At 48.8% G+C, this 26,146-nt stretch overlaps 1 protein-coding gene across 1 annotated transcript in view; it reads right to left on the bottom strand.

Annotated features, from left to right (window-relative positions):
• ATP9A (ATPase phospholipid transporting 9A (putative)) overlaps nt 1–26,146 on the bottom strand; it is a 120,216-nt gene that overhangs the window by 30,860 nt on the left and 63,210 nt on the right. The window contains exons 10-14 of the mRNA XM_081096742.1: nt 21,034–21,110; nt 19,086–19,246; nt 15,914–16,056; nt 14,865–14,977; nt 8,882–9,094 (exon numbers count right to left, since the gene is read on the bottom strand). Of these exons, the coding sequence (XP_080952868.1) occupies nt 8,882–9,094; nt 14,865–14,977; nt 15,914–16,056; nt 19,086–19,246; nt 21,034–21,110 (707 nt within the window). The remainder of the gene's footprint in view (nt 1–8,881; nt 9,095–14,864; nt 14,978–15,913; nt 16,057–19,085; nt 19,247–21,033; nt 21,111–26,146) is intronic.

Here is a 26,146-nt window from a genome sequence, read left to right as displayed (position 1 = left end):
AAGAATCTCTAACTCCAGGACCACAAGGGACTTTGGGCCCAGCCCGGCCCCCACGCCCTGGACCCCACAGGCCTTGTTAGCGGAGACGCCGACTATAAATCTGAAATGATTGGCACTGGCAAATGCTCCTGATGAGGGATGAATTGCAACTGGAGGTAAACATCGTTTAACCGAGCTTTATCCTACAGCGAATCTCAACAGAGCTAAGGGGCCTGCATAACACTATGCCTGTCCTCCCTCCCCCGCCCCCGCCCCCGCCCCTTGGGTCCCTCGTCCTAATCAAAACCTCCTTGGCTCCTCCGGGGCTGATTCCAACAGGATATGAGCCCTGCGGGGGGTCGTTCATTTTTACCTTCCACTCTCTCACTTCGACTTTGTCAGCCTTAATTTAAAGCTACTTCCTAACAGAACACAGAGCTGACCCCGCCCCCATCTCGCCCAGGTCCCACTGAGAAGAGACAGGCGCAGAATCTTAGCATAGAATCCGGGGCTCACTAACCCTCTCCGCTGTGACAGGGACAAACACCTCAGGGTGAGGACAGACCGCCACACTCCTTCCCAGAACAAGGTGACTAAAAGCAGGCCACCTCCCATTCGGGCGGGTCCGAGCCTCCCTTCAAAAGAATCGTCCAAGTATGAAGATTTCAGGGTCTTGTGTCTCACTGTCCTTAACAGCCAGAGTTGGGGCCTCAGGGGGGTCTTGGGTCAGAATACCAGGAGGTCAGAGCAGCAGGAGAAAAAGAAACCTCGTTAGGTGGACAGATGGATGGATCAGATCCAAACTTGGTATGAGTTGCCTGGCTGTCATCCTGCCAGCCGTGTGGCCTTGCCAACCACATCACTGGCAACATGGCACGATCATAACCAGTGGGTTGCAAGGAATGCTGAGGGCCCGGTGCACGCACAGAGCAGGGGTCCCGCAGGGGCCATTTCTTGCTGCTGTCCGGACCCCTGCTGTCCTCACTCTCTAAGGCTGCGAGCTCAGTGGCAGCAGCCCTGACACCTTCAGGAGGCCGAGCTCAGCGAGGATTACTGAAGTTTAAGAATTTGCCTGAAATCGCACAGCTCATCCAGCGAGCACGGAAGGCCGCCGCAGCCAGCACTGCGCCGGGAAGGTGAGGCGCCGATGCGATGCCCTCGTCCTTCCTGGAATTCGTGGGCAGGGGGTCTGGAAAGGCAGACGGTCATTGATGCCCTCGCCGACTGCAGGAACATAAAGCAATCCAATGTCTTCCTGAGACTCGGCCCTCGGCCGACCCACAGAGCAATGGTGTTCCATTACCCACGCTTTTTCTTGTTTGTCTGTTCATCCTCACCTGAGCGTATTTTTTCCATTGACTTTTTTTTTTTTAGAGAGGAGGGAGGGAGGGAGGGAGGGAGGGAGGGAGGGCGGGAGAAACATCAATTGGTTGCCTCCTGGATGCACACACCCTGACCAGGCTGTGGATCAAACCTGTAACCCAGGTACATGCACTTGATCAGGAATCGGACCTGAGACCCTTTGGCCTGCAGGCTGAAACTCTAACCATTGAGCAAAACCAGCCAAGGCCCAACACTCTTTAAGAAGACATACTACCGCCGAAACCGGTTTGGCTCAGTGGATAGAGCATCGGCCTGCGGACTGAGGGGTCCCGGGTTCGATTCCGGTCAAGGGCATGTACCTGGGTTGCGGGCACATCCCCGGTGAGAGATGTGCAGGGGGCGGCTGATCGATGTTTCTCTCTCATCGATGTTTCTGACTCTCTATCTCTCTCCCTTCCTCTCTGTAAAAAATCAATAAAATATATTAAAAAAAAAAAAAGAAGACGACGTACTACCGAAAGCAAGGTACAAAACTATATCTATAATTTATAACTTGCTTTTAAACTCTTTCACTATTAGTTAAAGGGTGAGGAAGATTCCAGTTTCTACAGATGATATCTGCAGGGCGCGGACAGTGACGACAGCGGGTGGCTCAGAGGACGAGGTCGGGCGAGGAGGACCAACACAGAGACTTCGCGAACGGTCATCGGGGGGAGAGAGACAGCCGTCTCACTGGGCCACGAGCGTGGGGCGGCCACCCAGAGCATTCTACACATGACGGACAACTTGTAATTAGTGGCTCTGAAATTACTGAGCTAGCCAAGGCCTAGCCAAATGTGTGAAGAAACTTTCACTGATCCTCGCACCTATATGCACACCCTGTACAAACACCCACGCACGTCCCCACACACACATGCTCACACGGCACACATGTGCACACACACACGCAAGCACGTACGTATCCACACCCACACATGCGTGTGCATATATATACAAACACATATACTCGGCACACAAACACATGCACACACACTAGGAAACCGTATGGCTTTCACTTTCCTTCCTGCTTAGTGATGTGCACTGCAGTGCGATTCTGTATTACAGAAACATAACATTATACACACACACACACATATATGCACAAATTTAGGGGAACTCTGGGAAAATCTACATCAGAACATAAACAGCAGATATCGCCAGGTGATAAGCATTACAGGTTATGTTTATCAACTTCTTTTTGACTCTATGTCTGCTTTTTTCTAGGGAGAACATTAGTAACTGTGATTTTTAAAAATTAAGTAATTTTTTGTTAATATGACAGCGTTCGTGGAAAAGACAAATAAGTGAGCCATGGGCTGCGTCTACCTGCTCGCAGCAGAGCGCCTCCTGACGGCTCACACCAAGAAACAGATGCATGAAAAGGGGCGTCTCGGCCACGGTCTCTCTGTGAGCTCCTCTCCGAGAGCCCCTTCCTCTCCGCTGGGAGCTCCTGTACGGAGCGCCCCTCGGGCTGCAATCAACCGCTGAATACAGACCCTTCAAGGCTTCCCAAGCGGAATGTGCACAGGAAACAAATTTAGGAAGCCCCGCTTCTGTTACAGGAAACGAACACCACCCCAACTGGTAGGAATTACCCCGGCAGCTCCTCGGCGAAGAGAATGCTGGCTCTGCATGTGTTTGTAAGCTGACCCTGCCTTGACCAGCAATGTTTTACTGATACAGAATTTCAAAGGGAGGGTTCTAGATGCGGCCACGTCCACGTGGAGACCCACGGGGACTCGGAAACGGCTCGGTTTTCAGTAGATTTCACCGTGAGGGGATTTTGCCTGCTCTCCATCGCATGGTGTGTCTTTGCACGCAGATTTGTAGTTTGCGGCACACAGCTTTTGAGATCGTCTAGAAGGCTGGTCAGTAAACTCCTCACAGTGGTTGTAGCTTTTGTTAGTAGGATTGTGGTTTACTTTATTTTCTTATCTGTATTTTCACATATTCCACCAGAAACACAGGACAGTGGTGCAATACAAATAATAACATTTGGGGGGGGGGGGGAGAATTACCAACAAGACCTCTGTGAAGATAACAAAAGGCCCAAAGAAAATACTTGTTTTTTAATCATTATTCAGAATCTTAGAAAAGCAGGACCAATCTGAATCCCAGTGCAATTAATGGACAGAAGAGAGGAAGAATTATTCACTCAAGAAAAAGGAGCTAAGAAGCACAGAGCAGTCCATGAAAGATTTACCCTCGTGGGACAACCCTTGCCCAGCCCTAAAACAAATTATCTCAGGATTCAGTGGGAGCAGAGGGGCGTGGGGCAGGCATGAAAGACCCCCGTAAAGAACCCCCCTACCCATCTCTAGCCAATCGGAGTGTTCGAGCTCGGGGGCAAAGTGCGGACTGATCAGATCCCCAACATCCGGAACGTGTTCCAATTCCACAAGTACCGGACGCTGCCGTTCCCAGTCCAAACCACCAAGAGGCTGGTCCCTCTCTCGTCCACCATTCAGTGGATCGTCCTCACGCCCCAAACGGGAAACGGAGAGCAAACCGACTAAGCCTGGTGAGGCAACGGGGACAACCTGCAGTGCTGGTGACCAGGGCCCGCGCCCAAGTAGGTCGGCGGCATCAGCCATCCCTCCTGTCCCTCCTCCCCTCTCGTTCAGCACACAAGCCCATCTGGGAATTCGGCCACGGGCGACACTGTTCACCCTTAGGAAGCCTGGTCCAGGTGTCATCTGTGGAGCCTCACAGCTGTTCTGCAACCACCACGCAGGCTGGAAGGAGGAGTCCCCTGGGGACACACTCCTTTGCCCAGAGAAAGAGAAAGAAGTAACAAGAGGGAAAGGCCCATCGAGGAGCCCTTCCACGTCTGAGCTTTGGGAAAGGCTCTCTCTGCGCTGTTCCCAGCTGCCACCAACCAGGGCTCGCTGACATTCGGAGGCTGGTCCGCACCGTTAAACACGTCCTCTACCAGGGAAGCCCCTGCTCCTTACAGCGAACAAAACCACCACTGGGAGTCCCGGTAACGTTGGTGGAAGAGCAAAACGGTTTAAATGTCTGTTTCTGGTAATTTACATCACGGGCCTGAAAATACTCATCCAACCTGACCCACAGGACTTACCGGCTGCCTGCCAAGGGCCTCACCACCCCCTCTCATGGGCCCATGTCACAGACACACGGAGGCAGGACAAGGATACGTGGCTGGTCTGAGTCCCAAGACTTGGGTGCTAAACTGCCTCACTTCTGCTGCCTCCTGGGGGCCTGGCTGCAGTCCTGTCCCACGCTGACGTCACCTAGCCCAGTGGTCGGCAAACTGTGGCTCGGCAAACCGCGGCTCGCGAGCCACATGCGGCTCTTTGACCCCTTCAGTGTGGCTCTTCCACAAAATACCAACTTCTGCGCATAGGCCACTAAATTTCAATCACACTACACATGGGCGCCCGCACGTGGTATTTTGTGGAAAAGCCACACTGAAGGGGCCAAAGAGCCACATGTGGCTCGCTAGCCACGGTTTGCCGACCACAGACCTAGCCCATCACAGGTGCTCAAATATGAACCCAATCTCCACATTTCTAGAAACGCTGGGTGTAACAATGCTCACTGCAATGTTTATAAATATGATTGCCAAAAATTAGAAATAATCTGAGTTCCAGTCCTATGAGAACAGAGGCAATAATGCTGAAAAACTGTTTTTTTAATAATATTCAGGAGAACTGAAAACAGGCATGATAAAATATTAAATGAAAAAAAGAGGATACAAAACCATAGCTTATTAAAATTCCCATTGTTTTAAGAAAAAACATATATAAGCCACTGGAAGGTCAGAGAAAGTATCACATGCTCTCCCTCATACGTGAAATCTAATGAACAAAATAAACTGATGAACAAAATAGATCCAGAGACATAGAACCATGGAACTGATGAATTTCAGAGGGAAGGCGGGGGGTGGGGAATTAACTGGGGAACTTATATACATATATGCATAGCCCATGGACAACAGTGTGGTGATAGCTTCAGAGGGGTGGGTGCCGGGTGGAGGGAGTCAATGGGAAAAAAACAAAAAACAAAAGAAACTTCTGTAATACTTTCAACGATAAAGATAAACTAAAAAGAAAAAGAAAAAATATATAAAATACTGGAAGGCTATCTATCAAAATGTTCTTAGTGGCTTCTGGGGAAAAAAAAATGGTTGAGCCCTGGCTGGTGTGGGTAGGTGGTTAGAGCATCTGCCCTCAGACTGAAGGGTTGTGGGTTCGATTCCTGGTCAAGAACACATACCTGGTTTGTGGGTTTGCTCCCCACCCCTGGTCAGGGAGCCTGTGGAAGGCAACCAATGTGTCTCTCTCACATTGATGTTTCTCTCTCTCTCTCCCCCTCCCTCACTCCCTTCCACTCTCTCTGAAAAGCAATGGAAAAAATACCCTCAGGTGAGGATGAACAAAAAAACAAAAAAATGAGATAATACATGGAACATACTTCAAACGGGACCCGATGCCAACCACATGTTCCAGGAAAGTTCCTGTTGTTCTCCCGTACCGCTGGTATTGCAATTGACCCACTTTCTTCTTTATGGTCTTCTGAAATTTCCAAATTTTCTACACTAACAAACATTGCTTTAATAATCAGAACGCAAGTTTTCTTTAAGAAAAGAAGTAAAAAAACTGGAAGGAGAAAAGATCAAAATGCTAACAGATTGGGAAAACAAGAACCTGTGTGTGAATTACACTCAGGGGAGGGGGACAAAGGGTATGATGCTACTGTTTTATGCTGGGCAAGTCCTCTGCCTAAACATACACAGAGGGGGTTCCTATCATACAACACCCTAAAAGGGAAAGCAATTGGGTCCTGTTACAGAAAACATTAAAGGGGTAACGCTCTTGAACATGGAATCAAATGAATCCCTTTTGGACTTAGCAAAAGAATATGCTTAGATATGAACAGCAACTTTAAAATGTGTGGCTTATTGGACTGCATCAAATTAGACTTTTGGCCGGTGTGGCTCAGTGGTTGAGCATTGTCCTATGAACCAGGAAGGAGGTCACGGTTCAATTCCGGTCAGGGCACATGCCCAGGTTGTGGGCTCGAGCCCCAGTAAGGGGCATGCAGGAGGCAGCTGATCAATTACTCTCTCTCACTATTGATGTTTCTATCTCTCTCTCCCTCTTCCTCTCTGAAATCAATAAAATACATATTTTCTTAAAAATTAGAAACTTTCGTGTTTCAAAGGACACCATCATGAAAACGCCTTCAGCCCTAGCTGGTTTGGCTCAGTGGATAGAGCGTCAGCCTGTGGACTGAGGGGTCACAGACTCGATTCTGGTCAAGGGCACATGCCTGGGTTGTGGGCTCGATCCCCAGTAGGGGGTGTGCAGGAGGCAGCCGATCAGTGATTCTCTCTCATCATTGATGTTTCTATCTCTCTATCCCTCTCCTTTCCTCTCTGAAATAAATACACACACACACACACACACACACAAAATATATATAATACACACACACACATATGTATGTATAAATATATACATACATATGTGTGTGTATATATGTGTGTGTGTGTGTGTATATATATATATATATAATTTTTTCAAAAAGGCTTCAGAATGGGAGAAAATATTTACAAATCCGATAAAAGACTTATATGAGATGTATAAAGAATTTTTACAACTCAACAGTAAAAAGACACATAACACAATTAGTAGTGGGCAAAGGATATGGACAGACATTTCTCCAAAGAAGATGCACCAATAACCAGTAAGCACATGGAAAGATGCCCAATGTTACTAGCCATCAGAGATACGCAAATCAAAACCAAAATGAGGTTCCACTTCACACTCCCTCGGATGGCCAGACTCAAAAGGACCAACGACGACAAGTGATGGCTAAGATGTGGAGAAACGGGAACCCTCACACCCTGCTGATGGGAATGTAAAATGGTGCAGCCACTTTAGAAAACAGCCTGGCAGTTCCTCAGAAGGTTAAACATAGAGTTACCATGTGCCCCAGCAATCCATTCCTAGACATACACCAAGAGAAACATATGTCCACTCAAAAACTTGTACACAGCCCTGGCCCGAGCGGTTCAGTTGGTTGGGTGTCATCCCGTGTACCTAGGGGTCACCAGTTCAATTCCCAGTCAGTGTACAGGTTCAGGTTGCAGGCTCAATCCCTAGTAGGGAGCATGCAGGAGGCATACCGATCGATGTTATGCTCTCACATCCATGTTTCTCTCTCCCTCTCCCTGCCTCTCCCTCTAAAAATCAATTTAAAAATCTTTCTTAAAAAAACAAAAAAAGTGTATGCAAATATTCATAGCAGCATTATCCATAATAGTAAACAAACAAACAAACACACAAAATACAATCTAAATATCCATCAACCAATGAATGGATAAACAAAATGTAGTGTTATCCATACAATGGAATATTATTCATCCATAAAAGTCATGAAGTCCTGACAGGCTACAACACGAATGAATCTTCAAAACATATGCTAAGGGAAAGAACCAGACACAAAAGGTTATATAATGTATGTTTCCATTTGTATGAAATGCCCAAAAAAGGCAATTCTGCACAGACAGGAAGTAGGTTAGTGGTTGCCAGGGCTGGGGGCGGGGAGTCTACAGGGACAATGGCATGGAGTACTTCCTTTGGGGTGATGAAAATGTTGCAAAGTTTATTGTGGTCATGGTTATGGAACTCTGTGAACACACTAAAAAAAACCCTGCCCACTACATGTTAAATGGCTGTAGGGTATGTGAGTTTTATCTTAATAAAGCTGTGTTTTGGTGGTTGTGTTTTCCAAGGGGATGCGGATTCAATGGGATCTTGTCTCCCTTTTGGGCTAGCCACCTGAATTACAAATAAGACCTCCTGCTCCTTCCTAACTCTGGACACATCTCAAGTCCGTGACTACCCCTAGGGAAGATCAAGTCCTGCACGCACGTGAAAGGTACTGTATTTCCCATGTATGACGCCCCATGTATAAGACGCCCCCCACTTTCCCAACCCAAAGTTAAGAAATCAATATTTTAAACATTTTTCTGGTTTCCCTCTTAAGGCCTTCCTCTTTATTTGGCATCTTAAGGAGTTGTTCTTCCTGTTTTCTCCACTGTCTGATCATATACTCAGTGGAATGAGGTCCAAATTGTCTCTCTGCAGCTCTATTTCCATGCTCTTTGCATAGCTGATTACATTCGGTTTGAATTTTGCGGAGTAAGACAATCGCTTACCGGTATTTACCTTTTTATTTTTTGACACCTTTATGGGCTCAGAACGCTAAGGTCCCTGTTGCATCTGCACACTCTCCACCTCCACCTCCAATAAGCTGATGTCAGTAACAATAAGACTTGTGATTGAAGGAAGCCTGTTTGACAAGGTATGGGCAGCTACACACACGCGTGTAGCTGCCTCGGCTGACTTCCATGTATAAGATGCCCCTCGATTTTCAGTCTAACGATTTTAGAAAAAACAGCGTCTTATACATGGAAAAATATGGTACCTGCCTCGCTGCCCTGCCCCTCCCTGGCTCCTGCCTGCCCTGATAGCTGGATCCATGGGAGCCACACCGGCCCAGGGTTTACCTCGTCCGGGCTGGACGCCTGGTACACACGGCACGAGTCTTCATACTGCTTCTCGGCCTCGGCCTGGTCGGTCACGCCGTTGGACTCGTACACGGGGGTCACGTTGTGGCAGAGCGCGATGGCCTTCACGGCCTCGTGCACGCGGCTGCTCATGGTCCGCCGGACTTTGGTGGTGATGGTGGGGCCCTTCTGAGCAGGCGGGTCCTGGGATTGCTGTGAGGAGGGAACGACAAGGAAGGTGACCTCAGGCACAGAAGGTCTCCAACGTGTGGAAGTACAGCCTCGCGGAGTTGGCGTTTCTTACTGCGGACTAGCGGTAACTCCCAGGCTAGCTACGGCGACACTGCAATAAATGGCGTGTGGTTTTCAGGGACCCAGTCATTGACGCTCAGCACAGCAACAAAAACCACACAAAATAAATAGGAAAATAGTAATCTAGTGACTGTGGGTGATTCTGCCTGCTAATGTGGGAACCTGTCTTCCGTTGGGGGTGTCGGGGAGCCTCCAACAGAGTGAGGTCCCACCATGCTGCCAGCGGTCCTGGTGCTCAGACCAGGGCTTCTCCACCACGGCACTGCTGGCATTCGGGGCAAACGTGTCTGTGGTTGGGACAATCCCGTGCCTGTGGGATGTTCAGCTGCACCTCCAGCCTCACCTCCTAGATCCCAGAAGCACCTCGCTCCTAGCGGTCTCAACGGATGCTGCCAAAAGTCCCAGGGAGACCAAGCCCCTCCCTGGTTCAGAACCACTGTTTCTAATGTACACTCTTTGGGTGACTGGTGCTCTACAGGCGAAACGATCATCAGTGACACGTAACTCGGGGCAGGCCTGGGACAGTAACAGGAATGACACTCCTAGATGAGCGTACTGAACACCTGGTACCTAGCACTGCACTTAAGGTAGGTTCCCAAGAGCAATTTAAAGATAAATAAATAAATACGTTCTTTAAAAAGAGACTAATTTTATGTGTGCTCAACTTTTGCTTTCTATGCTGACTTCAGACCCTTCACTTGTGGAAAAAGCTATTCCGCCCTCTTGTTCAGACCTTTCGACATATGGCTGAGCCTCCTGAATGCGTTAAGTCTTGGAGAAAGTGGCTTCAAGCAACATGGTAAAAATAGTGTTAAAGGTTAACCACCCTGAGCTTTATTCTTGGATGGGTTGTAAAAAGCTGTGCGACTTTAAGCCAGCCCCATCTGCCCTCTGGGCCTCATCTTCCTACAAATGAGGGAGTGGGGTAGGGGAGTGGGGTCCACACCCGAGTAGCAGGAATCCCAAGCCACCCACTCAGCGTCCCCAAAGTGCAAAGCAAGCAGCCCATTCCTATCTGTTGAATTACACATCGGGTGCCATGAAGACCTTCCCTGGAAAAAGGGTTTCTATTGCCTTGAAATGTAATTTAAAAAATTAAGACCACCAGGCAATGATCACTTATTAACAGTTTATGTCTCAGATGCCCTCCCATGGCTCATGGGGCCCGTCTGATTAGCCCCTGCCCATCTCTGCAACCTCCTATGCACTCTGCTCCAGCCCCGATGACCTCTTCAGTTCTTTGAACACTGCCACGCTGCTTCCTGCCACAAGGCCTGTGCACCTGCTGTACCCTCTGCCTAGAATACCACTTCCTGGGTCTCTGCAGGGCCAGCTCACTCCATCTCATCATGGAGGTCTAAGTTCAAATGTAACCTCCTCAACGAGGGCTTCTCTGAGCCCCCTAACTCAGCGGTCGCCAACCTTTCAGACCTCATGGACCACCAGTGGTCTGCGGACCACCGGTTGGCGACGGACCACTGCCCTAAATCCTATTACCCCGCCTGCCCTCCCACTGGAAGTCATGCTTCCCGGGGGCTTATCGTCCCCACTGTCTACAACTGGCTGATGATTCTCCTGGCCAACCGTGAGGACAGCTGTCTGCTGCATCCCTAGTATCTAACGCAGGAGCTGCTTGCTGAACAAATGAACGATTTACTGCTCCTAAGGTGATGGAGGGGGTCCTGACTTGACATGAATTTTTTTCCATCTCCAAGAAGAAATAAATGTCAAATGGACCCACTTCAGGTCCGGATTTTAAACCACAGTTTTGGACAATGGGCCTATCATAGTCTTCCTGCCTCCACGGCTGCGTCCGAGAGCCTGAGATGCTGGCGGACATACTGGAAGCTACATTCCATTAGAAACATATTTTGCCCGACAGAGGAGAAGCAAGCTGGTCTCTGAGAGTGAAATGTGTTTTGTGCCTGTGAACACATGCCCAAAATAGAGAACAGATGGGCTACACGAAACAAGAAAATGACTTTCGTTTAATTTTTTAATACTATTTTTAGCAGCGGCTTTGGACTCCTCGGGTAATTAGACAATTACTAAATTATTCTTGTCATGCAGGCGCGCACACCGCCCTGGCTTCCTGCTCTGTTAACCTCTGGTGTCAAGAGGACACGAGTTTCACTTCCAGGCCAGAGGGCACTGCATGGTAACGATAATTAGAGTAATGAATCAGAACTGCAGTTTAAACGAATCATTATTTGCCGAGTGCTTTTGACGAGAAAGACTTTAACTCCAACACGACACCGAGGCCCGTGGGTTTAGAGGACAGCTCTCCCTCCGTGGGACAGACGCCGTCAGGAAGGCGGTTCCCTGCGTTCTGTGATGTCCGTCCCAGGCACGGACACACGTCCTCGCGGCTGCCCACCTTCCTCAGCACCTGGACCAAATTATGATTGAGCGCCAGGGGCAAGAGCGAGACCTCTGCCAGAGCAATTGCTTCGGCTGGCAAGTGTCAGTAACAGTGGGTTAGAAGGAAGGGCCGCGTGGAGGACCGCCACAAACCTTAGGATTCTGTAAGCAACCTGATTTCATGTCTCCCCCAGAAGACAAATCCTCCCACTGACATCCCAATGGGGGACAAGCCAGGCAGCCCCGGTCTCCGCAAGGACCCCACTTTCAGGACAGGGGACCATTTGACAACAAATCAGAAGATGAGGGTGCCCAGCCCCCACCAGCAGGCGGCTGGTGTAAGTCTCCACGCTCACAGATTTCTCTCTGACATTAGCACGTATCCCCTTCCCTACGGCTACGGTGAAGCTTCAGGGAGGAGGGGTCAAAACCACTGGTTCTGAAATTCTCTTAATTTTCAAGTAAAAGGCTCGTTCGCACACCAAATGGTGATCCACGTGTATCCTTAGACCCTGGTAATTACCAGGGGCTCTGCCAGTGTTAGTATTGGGCCCCGTCTTCAAACATCCTCACATTCCCCATATGGAAGAGTTTCACATTGTACAGTGTTTCTCTCTAGCCTCCTGCCCACAGGCCCTTTAACCTACACCCATTTCTTCTTACTTAAAAAATACCAGGGGAAAATCAAAACAGATGTGGACACAGAGGCAGGTTCCCAGTCCTGCTGCCCTGGGGGAACCACTGGTCCTCTTAGAGGGGGGAGAGAGAGGCCAGCGCCGCTCCCGCAAGGTCAGGAGTCGGGAGAGGAACCAAGACCTCCATGTGCACAGGCCCCGGACGTGGGCCCTAGGGTGGGGTCCTCGCACCACCCAATGCTTCCGAGTCACCCTACAGCGTCCTGCCCTCACTGAGACATGAGGATCCTTGAGAAACAGGCCCCTGCTTCTCATTACTGACCCACGGCGGGGCCTTTCCCAACGAGAACTCCAGTTTGTGTGACAGGAAACAGCAGCACAAAACTTAAATATGGAGCCACCGTGGACATAAACGTTCTTTCTAAATGCAATTAAAAGTTCACCACCACCTCATGGGCGTTCGTAATGTCAACGGACAGTGTGGATGGGTGGCAGTAGGTAAAATCACACGATTGAGGAGAAGGAACTCCTGCTTCGATTGTCCCACCTCACTCCCTAGGTAAAGCCCAAAGTTGGTCACGCATCAGCCTCAAAGGGGCACCCCAACAGAGGCAGGCTCGGGGCTGCTACTTCCAAATGAGCCCACGGAGTTACAGGCTGATTGATGGTGAGTAAGTACAGCGTTCACTGTTGAACTGCAGACATCTTAGAGCACGGCAAAGGCAGCACATTTCAATTCTGTGACATCGAACCCGATAGCACAGAGGTTCTCAACTGGGGTGCTTTGGGCTACCATCTGGCAATCTCTAGGGATACTGGGGTTGTCACTACCTGGGGCAGAGGAGGGAACGTGTACTACAGACAACCTGATGGTAGAGGGCAGAGACGCTGCTAAAATCCTAGAACGAAACACAGGACGGCCCTCACAACGCAGCCTTATCCAGCACAATGTGCATTCCCGCAGCTGAAAACCACCTTAGGCCGTCGACACTAGGAAGCCAGGGCCAGGGAGTGGCAGACACCTAACTGCGCAGGCTGGGTCCCGTCCATTTAAAACGTCAGTACTGTTCATCATGGATTTTCCCATGAATTTTGATTACTGAGGCTTGGGGGGGGAGGGGGGTGCATCCCATTAAGCTTTGCTCTCAAGGTGCATGCCCCACTCTTCTTACCCTCGCTGTCCTGGCCCTATTGTAAAACCATTAAAATTATGAGACTCACTGACAGGAGTGAAAACAGGAAGTTGGGTAGTATTATTCTAACAGTGGTTCTTAACCAGAAATGCTTCTCAAAATAACCAGCAAACACTTTAATAATTTTAAGAAATAGAGATGTTTGGGCCCCCCACACCTAAAGAATGCAAGAGGTTCCAGGTATATATATATATATATATACACACACACACATACATACACACACACACTTATACATACATGCTCAGGTTCATGGCACAGGTTCTCAAACTGCCGCACTTTGGAACCACCTGGTCCTCCTGCTGAGACTGGGTCTAGAGATTCTGACGGTCCCACGTGGCCTGACCCCGGCGTTCCAAACACCGTGCTTTACAAAACACTGTTACAAAGCCCTAGTCATAACTCCAAAGGTCAGGGGAATGATGGCATGGGCTCCAGGGGACTCTTTCTCGGGTGCTCATGGGTCCATAACTCAGTAACTGACTAAAAAGAATCGTATTGCAAATTAACAGAGAGCTGAGTTTTACGGCATGCAAGGTATGCCTCAATAAAAGCTGTGAAAAAGAAGACACGGGAAAGCCTTCATACCTCTCACCACGGAAGTATTCATGCGTTTACTGCAGGATTTTTAGATGTCATGAGAGAAGGACGAACATGCACATTGGCAAGGAGGGAGGGGGGCGGGGGAGGGGGTTGGGGGCGGGTACTATAATTCTGAGCTCACACCAACCTTGAGATGACCTAACCCTTCAACACTTAGCTATTTTACACCCAAGGCCAGGATATGGACAAATCCATTTTTGAGCTTCTCCTAAGGAAGGGTTAGGAGTTAAAGTGCAAGGTCAGAAATGTTGTTTTCTGACTTGCAACACTTTCCAAAGAGTGTTATCTGTCCTAAACCAAAAACGGACCATAAAAGCTGAACTGCACAGATAACTGAGAAGGCATGGCTTCTGTAAGTTCCATGGGCTCTTAAAGTCCCCAAAACGGGCCAGGGGTCACACCACGACCAGGAGGCTGGCTCATAGTTATCAGCAGGCCCGCATGGCTGAGAAGGGGCCGGGGGGTGCTCAGCCCGGCACCAGCAAGCGTGACCATCCACACAGCGAACCCTCCAGACGATGTCTCCGTCCCCGAGAGGGAGCCGCACAACACAGGGTGAGTCACTCGGCATTAAGAGTTACATCTCAATATAGGTGTTCATCCACATAAAAAACTGATCGGAGTATCGGAAGGTAAAGCGACGCTGGTTTGGCTCAGTGGCTAGACCGTCGGCCTGCGGACTGAAGAGTCCTGGGTTCGATTCCGGTCAAGGGCATGTGCCTGGGTTACTGCTCAATCCCCAGTAGAGGGCCTGCAGGAGGCAGCCGACCAATGATTTTCTCTCATCATTGATGTTTCTCTCTCTCTCTCCCTCTCCCTTCCTCTCTGAAATAAATAAAAAATATATTTTTTAAAAAAGAAGGAAAGGGAAAGCGTTACCTGGGTGTAGATGCTGAAGATGTGGCTCTGCACTTCGTCCATGGAGTCGAGGCCGTAGGCCACTGTGCCCAGATGGAGCCGCTTGAAAACCATCTCATTCTGGGTAAGAGTTCCTGAAACACAGGCAAACGAGTAACTGGTCCGACATCCGGGAGCTTTTATCAGTCCAAGCAGTAGTGACAGCTGCTATTTTTGAGTGTTTACTACACGTCATACACTGGTTTTAGCTCCGCCCCTGCTTTCGCTGTGCTGTTTTGCTGGCCTGGAATCCAACTCCCTTTCTTTTGAAAATGGCATCCAAGGTTTCCATGGGGAAACCACTCCCCTCGTTTCCTGGGATGGTCCACAGGGAGTGCCAATCAGGGTGCCTGTCTCACTTCACTGGCCAAGAGGGTGGCACATGACGTACACCAGTCCAATCAGACTCTATTCTGAAGGCGCCTAAACCGTGAGCAGGCAGAGGCGTGGGCGGAAGATGAGTGGAGTCCGGCCACCCAGTGGCAGACCCTACAGAGACGACCCAGGGGTCCTGATGCTGACACCTCCGGGACTTCCCCGGCAACTCTCCTCCCCCAAACCCAGTTCCTCTGATGGAGTGAGCCACTCCGACCTCTGCACCAGATTCCCTTTCATCCCGTGGGCACCAAGAGGTAGAGAGGAAGCTTAACCCACATCTCCCCTCTCCCAGCCCTTGCTCTTCACCACTAGGACATTGAACAGCAGAGCAGGAATCTGGGGTGTGGTTACGAGGTCAGGACTCCAAGTCAGACTGCCTGGGCTCAAAGCCTACTTCCGCCCCCACGTGCTCTGACAAGTCACTTAGCTTGGGTTTCATTTGTTCACCTGCAAAAATACAAGGTTAGGATGAGGAATAACTAACTACATATAAACATGTAAACACCCAAAACTTAAGAAGTATGTGTAGAGCTCTGTTGCTATTATCGTCATCCCATCACAAATACGCAGTCTTCATCAGAAGATGAAGGAAATCAAGAGCAGCAGGAGGCTCCGGGCACCTCTCTCGCCTGCACCCTGGGCAGGAGGCTCACCTGTCTTGTCCGTGAGCAGGTAAGAGATCCTCCCCAGCTGCTCGGGGATCGTGCTGGAGCGAACCACCGTGCCCGGGATTTTTGAATCCCTTCGAATCACCCAGCTGTACACGATCTTGCCCATGTCCAGGTTCACACGCAAACTGGCCGGGGAAACAGAGCCGACGTTAACAGGATGCACGCAAGGCCCTTGTGTCTCTTTTGCAAACAGCAAGGACTCCGGCTACTCATCCTTTGTGCCACCGCATCTGGAGTCACTCCCCACAGAAGCCACTGCCGGGGCTCAATCCCCAGATACAACAGGAGTCAACACCACCATCAGATTACATGAAGCTATTCTATCATGGACCAAGGTCACTTTAAATACCGAAAGGGTAGTTGTTTTAGTTTTACTTTTTTTTTTTTTAATTACTGATCCTCTGAACTAATAGACTTTTGATACTCTAGTCATTTTTTAAAATTGTGGTAAAATATACACAACGTTTAAACCAGTTTAAGTGGACAGTTCTGTGGCATTGAGCACTTTCACACTGTTGTGCAGCACCAGCACCAGCACCATCCATGCCCACAACTTCTTCATCTTCCCAAACTGAAATTCCCACCCATTAAGCAATAATCCCCCACTACGCCCTCCCCCTGGAAACCACCATTCTACTTTCTGTTTCTAGGACTTTCTTTCTGGGTACCTCACATAAGGGGAATCATACAGTATTTTTCCTTCTGTGACTAGTTTATTTCACACAGCACATCTTCAGGGTTCATCTATGTTATAGCAGGTCAGAATTTCCTTGCTTTTTAAGGCTAAATAATATTCCATTGTGTGTATTCTGTTCACTTAAAAATATTTTATTGCAAAAGAAAAATTTTTAAAAATCTTCAAATTCACTCATAGTCCTTTAAACTAACCAAACTGCTCACTATTTTACTGGCTACCTGGACCATATGAAGATTCACTTCAGTAATTTTCAATCGTAGATAGAACTTTAAAGACCACAATTTTACTTAACATTACACCACAAACACTTTTTTGCTGGAAACAAGGTAGACTTGTTATTCTTGAAACCATTACCCAGAGCACCTCGGTGAGGGGTTCGATCCCCCTGTACGGGTCATGCTGTTGTACCACAACTACAATCTTGTCCTCAGAAAAAGACAAATTCTAGGTAGGATGATATAATTACGCAAAAGGAAAGACAATATATCAAGTGTAAAATAGAGATGAGAAGCACTAAAAGTTTCAGGGGAAAGAAATGGCCTGCTTTAATAATTATCTACTGATCGCCCTGGCAGGGTAGCTCAGTTGGTTAGAGCGTCATCCCAATACGCCAAGGTTACAGGTTCGATCCTCAGTCAGGGCACATACAAGAATCAACCACTGGGGTACATCTACACGATGGAATACTACGCTGCTGTAAGAAAGAAAGAACTCTATCATTCGCAACAGCATGGATGGACCTGGAGAGAATTATGCTAAGCAAAATAAGTCAGTCGGAGAAAGATAAATATCACATGATCTCACTCATTTGTGAAATATAATGAACAACATAAACTGATGAACAAAAACAGGACCAGAGACAGAGAAGCATCGAACAGACCATCAAACCTCAGAGGGAAGGCAGGGGAGGGAAGAGATCAACCAAAGGACTTGTATGCTTGCATATAAGCATAACCAATGGACACAGACTTTAAGGGTGTGAGCACATGTGCTGGGGTATGGAGGTGGCCAGGGAGAGGTCAACGGGGGAAAAAGGAGACATATGTAATACTATATGTAATACTTTAAATAATAAAGAAGAATCAACCAATGAGCCCTGGCCAGTATCTCAGTGGTTAGAGTGTCAGTCCATGCACCGAAGGGTCTCGGGTTTGATTCCTGGTTAAGGGCACAGGCACATACCTGGGTTGCAGGTTCGATCCCCAGCCCTGGTCAGGGAGTATGTGGGAGACAACCAATCAATGTGTCTCTCTCACATTGATGTTTCTTTCTTTCTCTCTCTTCCTCCATTCCTCTCTCCTTCATTCCCTTCCACTCTCTAAAAATCAATGGAAAAAATATCCAAATATCCTGAGGATTAACAAAACGACAAAAAGAAGAATCAACCAATTAATGTATAAACAAGTGGAACAACAAATCAATGTTTCTCTCTCTCTCTCTCTCAAATCAATCAATAAAAAATTATTTTTACTGATCATTTACTATGGAAAAAGTAGAAACAAATATCCAATAACAGAGGAACAGAGTAAATTGTTAAACCCAGAATAAGTACTAGGGTAGTTGTAAAAAAGGATGGGTTTCCAAGTACATTTGATGTGAGAAGTTACTTGCAGCACACTGCTGTTAAAAAGGGGGGACAGACTTTGTGGAGAGCAGAGTCTCTTTTTTCTAAAATAGAAAGCGCTCTGAAAAAAGATACATCCCAAAATATTAACAGCAATTATCAGTCAGTTGTGAGATTAGAAGTGACTTTTATTTTAATCTTTTGCTACTGTGAATCTTTGTTTTTTTCCTACTGTGATAATGTATTACTGGTATCATTTTTAAACCATTTATTCAGGCTCCCAATGAGGAAAGCAGACAATTGGCCTGTACCATCCAGCTTCCATTGCTAATCAATCTCAAAATTATCTCCTGCTGAGCCCAGGCTCAGGCTCAGAGTCCTTCTCCACACAGCCACCACCAACACCTTGGAGCTGGCAGATGAGATGAGCTCTAACTGGCTTCCCTATCACAGACTGGGCAAGGCAAGATCTTTTGAGCAGAAAGTCCCTTAAGAAAAGATGGATCAGCCCTGGCTGGTGTGGCTCAGCTGCTTGAGCATCGTCCCGTCCACCAAGAGGTCACCTGTTCGATTCCCGGTCACAGCGCATGCCCAGGTTGTGGGTTCGTTCCCCAGTAGGGGGCGTTCAGAGGCAGCAGATCGATGTTTCTCTCCCATCGATGTTTCTCTCCCCCCACTTCCTCTCTCTCTAAAATCAATAGAAACATATTTTTTAAAAAAAGAAAAAGAAAGGATGGGTCCTGGAGGCATGCACCCTTCCAATGCTACCGCCACAGACCAGGGCTCAGACTCCGGAGGATCCTGACTGTTCTTGGTCATCACTCAGCCAAGGGCCCAGCTGGTAAAGAGAAGAAATATCACGGCACCCAGACGCAAGCTCATTCTCTGCTCACCTGATGGGAATGATGTTGGAAAACAGGAGGAGGAAGCGGATGATCTGCAGGTACCAGCGTCCAGCGAAGTGCTGAAGGGCCACCATGACCAGGGACACCACCACCAGAGCACCAAAGAGGATCTTCGTGAGGCAGTTCACTTCCAGGTCAAACAGGCCAATCTGGGGACAAGGCACAAAGGGGGGCTCAGGATCAGCCGGTGCAACCCGCAGCCATGAACCCCTGCACCCAGGGGGGACACTGGGACGCTTCCGCACCCACGGCTTTGGCTGAGAGCACTGGGCGCCCTGGGCTGCAGTCCACAACAGGCATCTCCGGGACCTCGGACATTTCTGCTTTCAGCGTTTTTCAGACTTAAGATTCAGGCTTGGAAACACATACGCAGGTTATTGCTGCGCTTGGTGGGGCTGCACAATGCATGGTCTCCACCATCCCACACAGCGGCCTGTAAAATGACTGTCTACACTCCCAGCATCGTCCCACACACTGAGTCAGATGTGCCTGCAAGTTTGGGGCACACACCTCTGGTGGCACCTGATTTTCAGGTGCTGCATTAATTAACATTGTTTGTTTAATTATTACGTATTTATTTCAGTGTATTTTGTCAATGTAACTAGCAAAACAGACCCAAAACTTCACTGAAATATGGCCTAAGAGGAGACAAAAACATCAAATACAGGTCATTTATAGTTGTAATGGGGGGAAGGGTGAAAATGACTGGAGTTTGGGAAACAGCAATTGTTCATGGAATTGACAAAGGAAATCATTCTGCAATATTCTAACTTAAAGATTGGAGGAGGGGTGGGGCTGGGAGGGAGGGTCACGGAGTGAAACGAGCACGAACAGAGCAGACAGCAGATCTGACCCTGTCTGCCGTCAGTGGAGTTTGACGGGGCCTGCCCCCGGGGCACAGCGCACACGGCACAGCATGGCAGGTGCAAGGCCACTTCTCCTCCAGGAGGTGAGGCCAGGGAAGACCTGCTCAGAGGCGGGCTGAGATGAGACGCATGTGAAGGACACCGCATCACACAGCAAACAACAGTTTGCTTTAAGTTAAAAGGTTTTAAAATGCGATGTATTAAAAAATGGGAATACACCCTGACCAGTGTGGCTCAGTGGGAGAGCGTCAGCTCACACATTGAAGCGTCTCTGGTAGGATTCCCAGTCAAGGACATGTACCTGGGTTGCAGGTTCATTCCCCAGCCCTAGGTCAGGGTGCATGAGGGAGGCAATCAATCATGTTTCTCTGTCTCCCCCTCCCTCCCTTCCACTCTCTAAAAATGAATGGAAAAAAATATCCTCAGGTGAGGATTAACAACAACAAAAAGAAGGGGAATTTTTAAATGTTCTGGTCATAAAAAAATTTTTTTAATTTAAAAAATAAAAAATAGGTGTTTAATTTTATGTATTTGTATATATATGAATAGCTACTTATGTATTATATGTGTGCATATCTACATATATGTATATATACCTACAGATCTACACTAATAAAAGAGAAACATGCAAATGGGTGCCACTCCGCTACACCCATCATCCAATCAGGATGAGTATGCAAATTAACCCAACAAAGATGGTGGTTAATTCGCACATGCAGGCACGGAGCCTGAAGGCTCCACCCGAGCGAAGATTGAAGACTGAAGAGGCTTGGCTTCTCCGCTGTGGCCTAAGCGAAGGCCTGGGGCCGGGTGCCAGAGGAAGAATGGTGCTGGCAGCCAGGGGAAGGAAGAGCGGTGCCAGCAGCCAGGGGAAGGCAGGCCTATGGCACAAATCTCTTCGTGCCATGGGCCTCTAGTATATATATGAAAAGATAGTAGGTTTGTATAAATGAGATAATACTGTCAGGAGTTCCAGCTTTTAACTCTAGCTCCTCACCCCCAACACCAATCATCAAAGTCCATCAGGTCGAAAGGTCTGACAAGGAGACGCTTCTCGTGACTGAACACACCTTACTTCGAGGATTTGAGGTATTCATGACACTCCGGAGTTCTCTGCCCGTGTAAAGAACAACACCCACAACAGTTCCTAGAACAGAAAAACACAACACAAAGAACTGTTAGTGCGGACAGACGGGCTTATGAACACCAGAGCCTGGGCTGCCTGCGAGGACATCTTCTAAATCCCACACCCACACGGGGAGAGTGTCAGTGTGTTCACATCGGGGCCAGCCAACGACCCATGGCCACACTGACCAGCATGGAAGCTGCTAGCCACGGGCAGCAATCTAAATTCAATTAAAATGAAATCAAATAGGCAGGGGAACCAAAATGGTGGCACAGGCAGTGGCTAGCTTTGCACCTCCCTGGAGACCCAAGAGTCAGTGCACCCAGTGGACAGCTTCAGACCATACCAGATTACAACACTACACATCCACAAGCAACACACTCAAGAGGTAGACTCAGTGAGCACCATAGCCCCACTGAAACAAGTCCAGCTCCATAGGGGTGTTCCCACACAGCAGCCTCCCACTATAGTCGCAGCTGGTTCTCACAGCCAATAGGCCTGGAGGTCAATTCCTCCCAGTGACACCAACAGCAATCAAGGCTCAACTACAACAAGGCTGTGCACACAGCCCACAAAGGGACACACCTAGAGTGCCCAGCTCAGGTGACTGGGGAGGCTGAGCCACTGGGCCCTATAGGACACCTTTTACACAAGGCCACCCTATCCACTCCAGGAGACATAGCAGTTACCCAATACATAGAAACAAACACAGGGAAGCAGCCAAATTTTGGAGACAAAGAAACATGTCACAAATGGAAAAAAGTGAACTACTGGATACAGAGTTCAAAACCATAGTTACAAGGTTACTCAAGGATCCTCAAGGGACTTAGTGAGACTTTCAAGGATCTTGGTAAAAATGCCAAAAACATGGACAAGAACCAGTCAGAAATTAAGCATACACTAACTGAAATAAAGAATAACTTACAGGGATTCAACAGTAGAGTAGAGGATTCTGAGAATCAAAACAACGATTTGAAATATGAGGAAGCAAAAACACGCAATCAGAAGAGCAAAAAGAAAAAAGAATTCTAAAATATGAGATAGTATAAGTGGCCTCTGGGACAACTTCAAGCAAACCAACATTTCAATCATGGAGGTGCCAGAAGGAGAAGAGAGAGAGAGCAAGAATTTGAAAACCTGTTTGAAGAAATAATGACAGAAAACTTCCCCTACTGGGTGAAATAAATAGACTTACAAGTCCAGGAAGCACAGAAAGTCCCAAACAAGAAGAACCCAAAGAGGACCACACCAAGACACATAATTAAAATGCCAAGGACTAAAGACAAAGAGAGAATCTTAAAAGCAGCAAGAGAAAAACAGTCAGTTACCTACAAGGGAGTACCCATATGACTATCAGCTGATTTCTCAACAGAAACTATGCAGGCCAGAAGGGAGTGGCAAGAAATATTCAAAGTGATGAATGCCAAGAACCTACAACCAAGATTACTCTACCCAGCAAAGCTATCATTTAGAATTGAAGGTCAGATAAAGAGCGTCACAGACAAGAAAAAGTTAAAGGAGTTCATCACCACCAAACCAGTATTACATGAAATATTGAAGGGTGCCGGGAGCCAGTCCATCCTTGCTGTTTCAAGGGACCTGGCATATATGGCATACTGTTCTTAATATGTTTGCTCACCTTCTTAGCACTATGTGTTTTAACCAAGGTCACCTCTCTGAGAAAGGTTGTTTCCCCAGGTAGGGATTTTCCCCTGAAGTTAGGGAGGGAATAAAACCCCTTAACTAAGTGCCAGGCGGGTAATTAATCACTTTAACTACGAACAATCATGGTTAAGCTACATAATCTTTACTCTCTGGAATGGAGATAAGAAACGCCCTAACCTTTGGAATAGAGATTGATAGGATTGGAATCAACTGGTATAAATACAGATGTAACAAGACAACAGGATACAGAACCTACACACAGAATCTAGACACAGAACCTAGAGACAGAACCTAGCGAGAGAACATGGCAAAAGATCCTGGACAGAACCTGGCTACAGACTTGGTTGGAGAACCTAGACAGAACCTGGCTGAAGAACCCGGCTACAGAACCTGGTGACCGAACCTGGCTGGAGAACCTAGCGAGAGAACATGGCTACAGAACCTGGCTGGAGATCCTAGACAGAACTTGGCTGGAGAACTGGCTACAGAACCTGGCTGGAGACCCTGACAAGAGAACCCGGCTATGATGATCACCTGAACGCTGCCTCTGTGTCATTCCTTCTTCACCGACTCCGTCCACACCTTTGGGGACCCCTGGACCTGCTGGGGTTGGACCCCAGCAGAAGGGTATTATTTAAGAAGAGGAAGAAGAAGAAGCAAAGGAACAAAAATATGAACAATAAAGCGGCAACAAAGACATATCTATCAAAAATTGAATCTAAAAATCAAAATAAACTAATAAGGAATCTAATGAACAGAATAAACTGGTGAATAAAATAGAATCAGAGGCATGGAAATGGAACAGATTGAAGATTCTCAGAGGGAAGGGGTTCAGGGGTTGATCTTATATGTATATATGCACAGACAATACGGTGGTGAAGACCCTGGCCTGCGTGGCTCAGTGGCTGAGTGCACACCTATGAACCAGGAGGTCTTGGTTCGATTCCCAGTCAGGGCACATGCCTGGGTTGCGGGCTCGATCCCCAGTAGGGGGTGTGCAGGAGGCAGCCAGTCAGTGATTCTCTCCACTGGAAAAAGCAAACACCTAACCTTCTCTCCTCGGAAAAAATACTGGCAGAGGAATGTACAAAACTCGGAGACTCAAGCACAGCCTCAGGGGAAGAGCTGACCCAGATGCAGTGCGGGCCGTGTCTCCTGGAGGCACAGAAGTCCCTCAGTTTAGCGCACAGTGTTCTGCACGAGGCGGTTCCGGGCAGGGAGGCTGCCAGCAGATGGCAGGCTGGGGAGCTCGCTGGCCGCTCCCAGCAGGTGGCAGGCTCCCGGGCACACTGGTGCGGCCACAGCAGATGGTGGGCAGTGGGAGCCGAGCCTGGGCTGAGCTCACTCGCTCCACGCTGGCCTCGATGTCCAAAGTGCAGGTGCATGAGGTTTCACAGGAAATGCACACTCCCGTTTCCTCCGCCTCTCCTGTAGCCCGTGGTCATATCAGAGGCTCCCCAAGGGAGGGTCCCCCACGGGCACCAGCCAACCTCAGTGCCTGATGCTGCTGAAGTGGCCTTCCCCCCAACACCTCCCTGTGCTCAAGACCAAAACCATCACCACCAGATCCGAACCGGCCTCACCGCCCAGACAGCGCGCACACGCCGGCCGCAGCGGGGCGCTGGCTTGGTCTGCACAGCGCTTTAAGGTGTTGAATTCGCTGGCCGCTTTTCATGCCGGGAGCTTTCATTTAACAATGGAGACCTCTGGCTTCTCCTGGAAAACTGGAAGATCTGGTGAGGCTGGGTCCACGTTCCTCATGCGACCCAGGCCTCGGACGCCGCCCCCCACGCTGTCCCCTCTGCTGTCCCTCACCCTCTGCAGCCCGCAGACCACAAATCCTCTCCATCCTGCCAGCTGGCCCCCAGCCGCTTTCTCCAAGGAGCCAGGCTGCCGTGGTCGGCATTTCATGAGGTTCTTCCTAAGCCCGCACAGCAGTGTGGTCCCAGGTCAGACCTCACTGCAACCCCTTTGTTCCCTGTCAGCAACAAGATAAACGCTGAGCCCCAGAGAGCCAGCGTTCAGAAATGTTTATGGCAATCAGGCACCCTCTGACGCCGAGCATGCGGTCACAGACAAGCCCCGCCGAGCAGGGGACATTATCAAACTCAGGTGGCCAGGTGCACGTGGCGTGACCTGCCCGCTGGTCACACCCAGCAGGGCACTGATCCATCCATCCGCTACAGATTTCCGGGGGTGGAGCGGGTGCGGGGGAGGCTAACAAACTGGTCCCTCACCACTGAGTCCTGGAAGAACTGGACTAGAACACCTGGGCTCTGTCACATCCAGGCCACCTTCTCTGCCAAGCCTCCCCCTGCCCTTCCCTCTTACCGCCCTGGTGACTCCTCACCCAGCAGCACTGTGCTGAGTTACCATGGCAACTGCATCGATGCTGGACCCCCAGCATCTACCCTAGCAAGCTTTATTTTTATTTTTTTAAGAGAAGGGGGAAGCCCAGACAGTGTATCTCAGTGGTTGCGTTTCGACCAGGCGGTCATGGTTTAATTCCTGGTTAGGGCACGTGCCGGGATTGTGGGCTCGATCCCCAGTGGGGGGCATGCATGAGGCAGCTGATTAATGATTTTTTTCTCTCATCATTGATGTTTCTATTTCTCTCTCTCCCTCTCCCTTTCTCTCTCTGAAATCAATAAACACATCTTTTAAAGCAAAGAGAGAGAGAGGGGGAAGAATGGAGAGGGAGAGGGAGAGAGAGAAAGCTCAATATGAGAGCAAACAATGATCAGCCGCCGCCTGCACGCCCCCATTCGGGGATCGAGCCACAGCCCAGGCATGTGCCCTGACGGGGAGTTGAATCGGCAACCTTTCCCTGCACAGGATGATGCCCAGCCAACTGAGCCGCACCAACCAGGGGAAGCTTTCTTATTTTTTAAACTTCCAACTAATAAGAGCGGAGTGACCACGATGCAGGAGTTAGATTCTAAAGGGAACACACAGGCCACATGCCATACGGGTAAGGTTACTCTTGGTGGCCGTGGCTTGAGTGGAGCACCGGCTTGTGTTTCACTCCGTGTTTGCATTAGAATCAGATGCAGTGAGAAGTCAGGGGAACTGAGGCCCGCTGCAGACATGCTGGGTGCCCAGCTCCTGACTCACTCCAAAGCACACACCCGCTGACGGGGATGGCAGGCAATGCCTCTGGAGCCCTGGAACCCTGCCCTCTCTTCCCACATCACCAAGCACAGCGATTAACTCAAACAACCGGAAAAACGCATGTACCGACTCCACAATGCATTTCCCATGAACTGCTGTGAAATCTCTTCCCCATCTTCAAGATCCCAATTTGCCTTCCACTCTCCTCCTCCTAAGAGATGACCGCTCCAAGACTGTGTGACCTTAGGCACGTTGCTTAACCTCTCTGAGTCTCCATTCTG

This window comes from Myotis nattereri (assembly GCF_964212035.1).
Source record: "Myotis nattereri genome assembly, chromosome: 8".
Classification (NCBI taxonomy): Eukaryota; Metazoa; Chordata; class Mammalia; order Chiroptera; family Vespertilionidae; genus Myotis; species Myotis nattereri.
The sequence above is the reverse complement of the archived record's forward strand: the minus strand, read 5'-3'. Positions and strand labels throughout refer to the sequence as shown.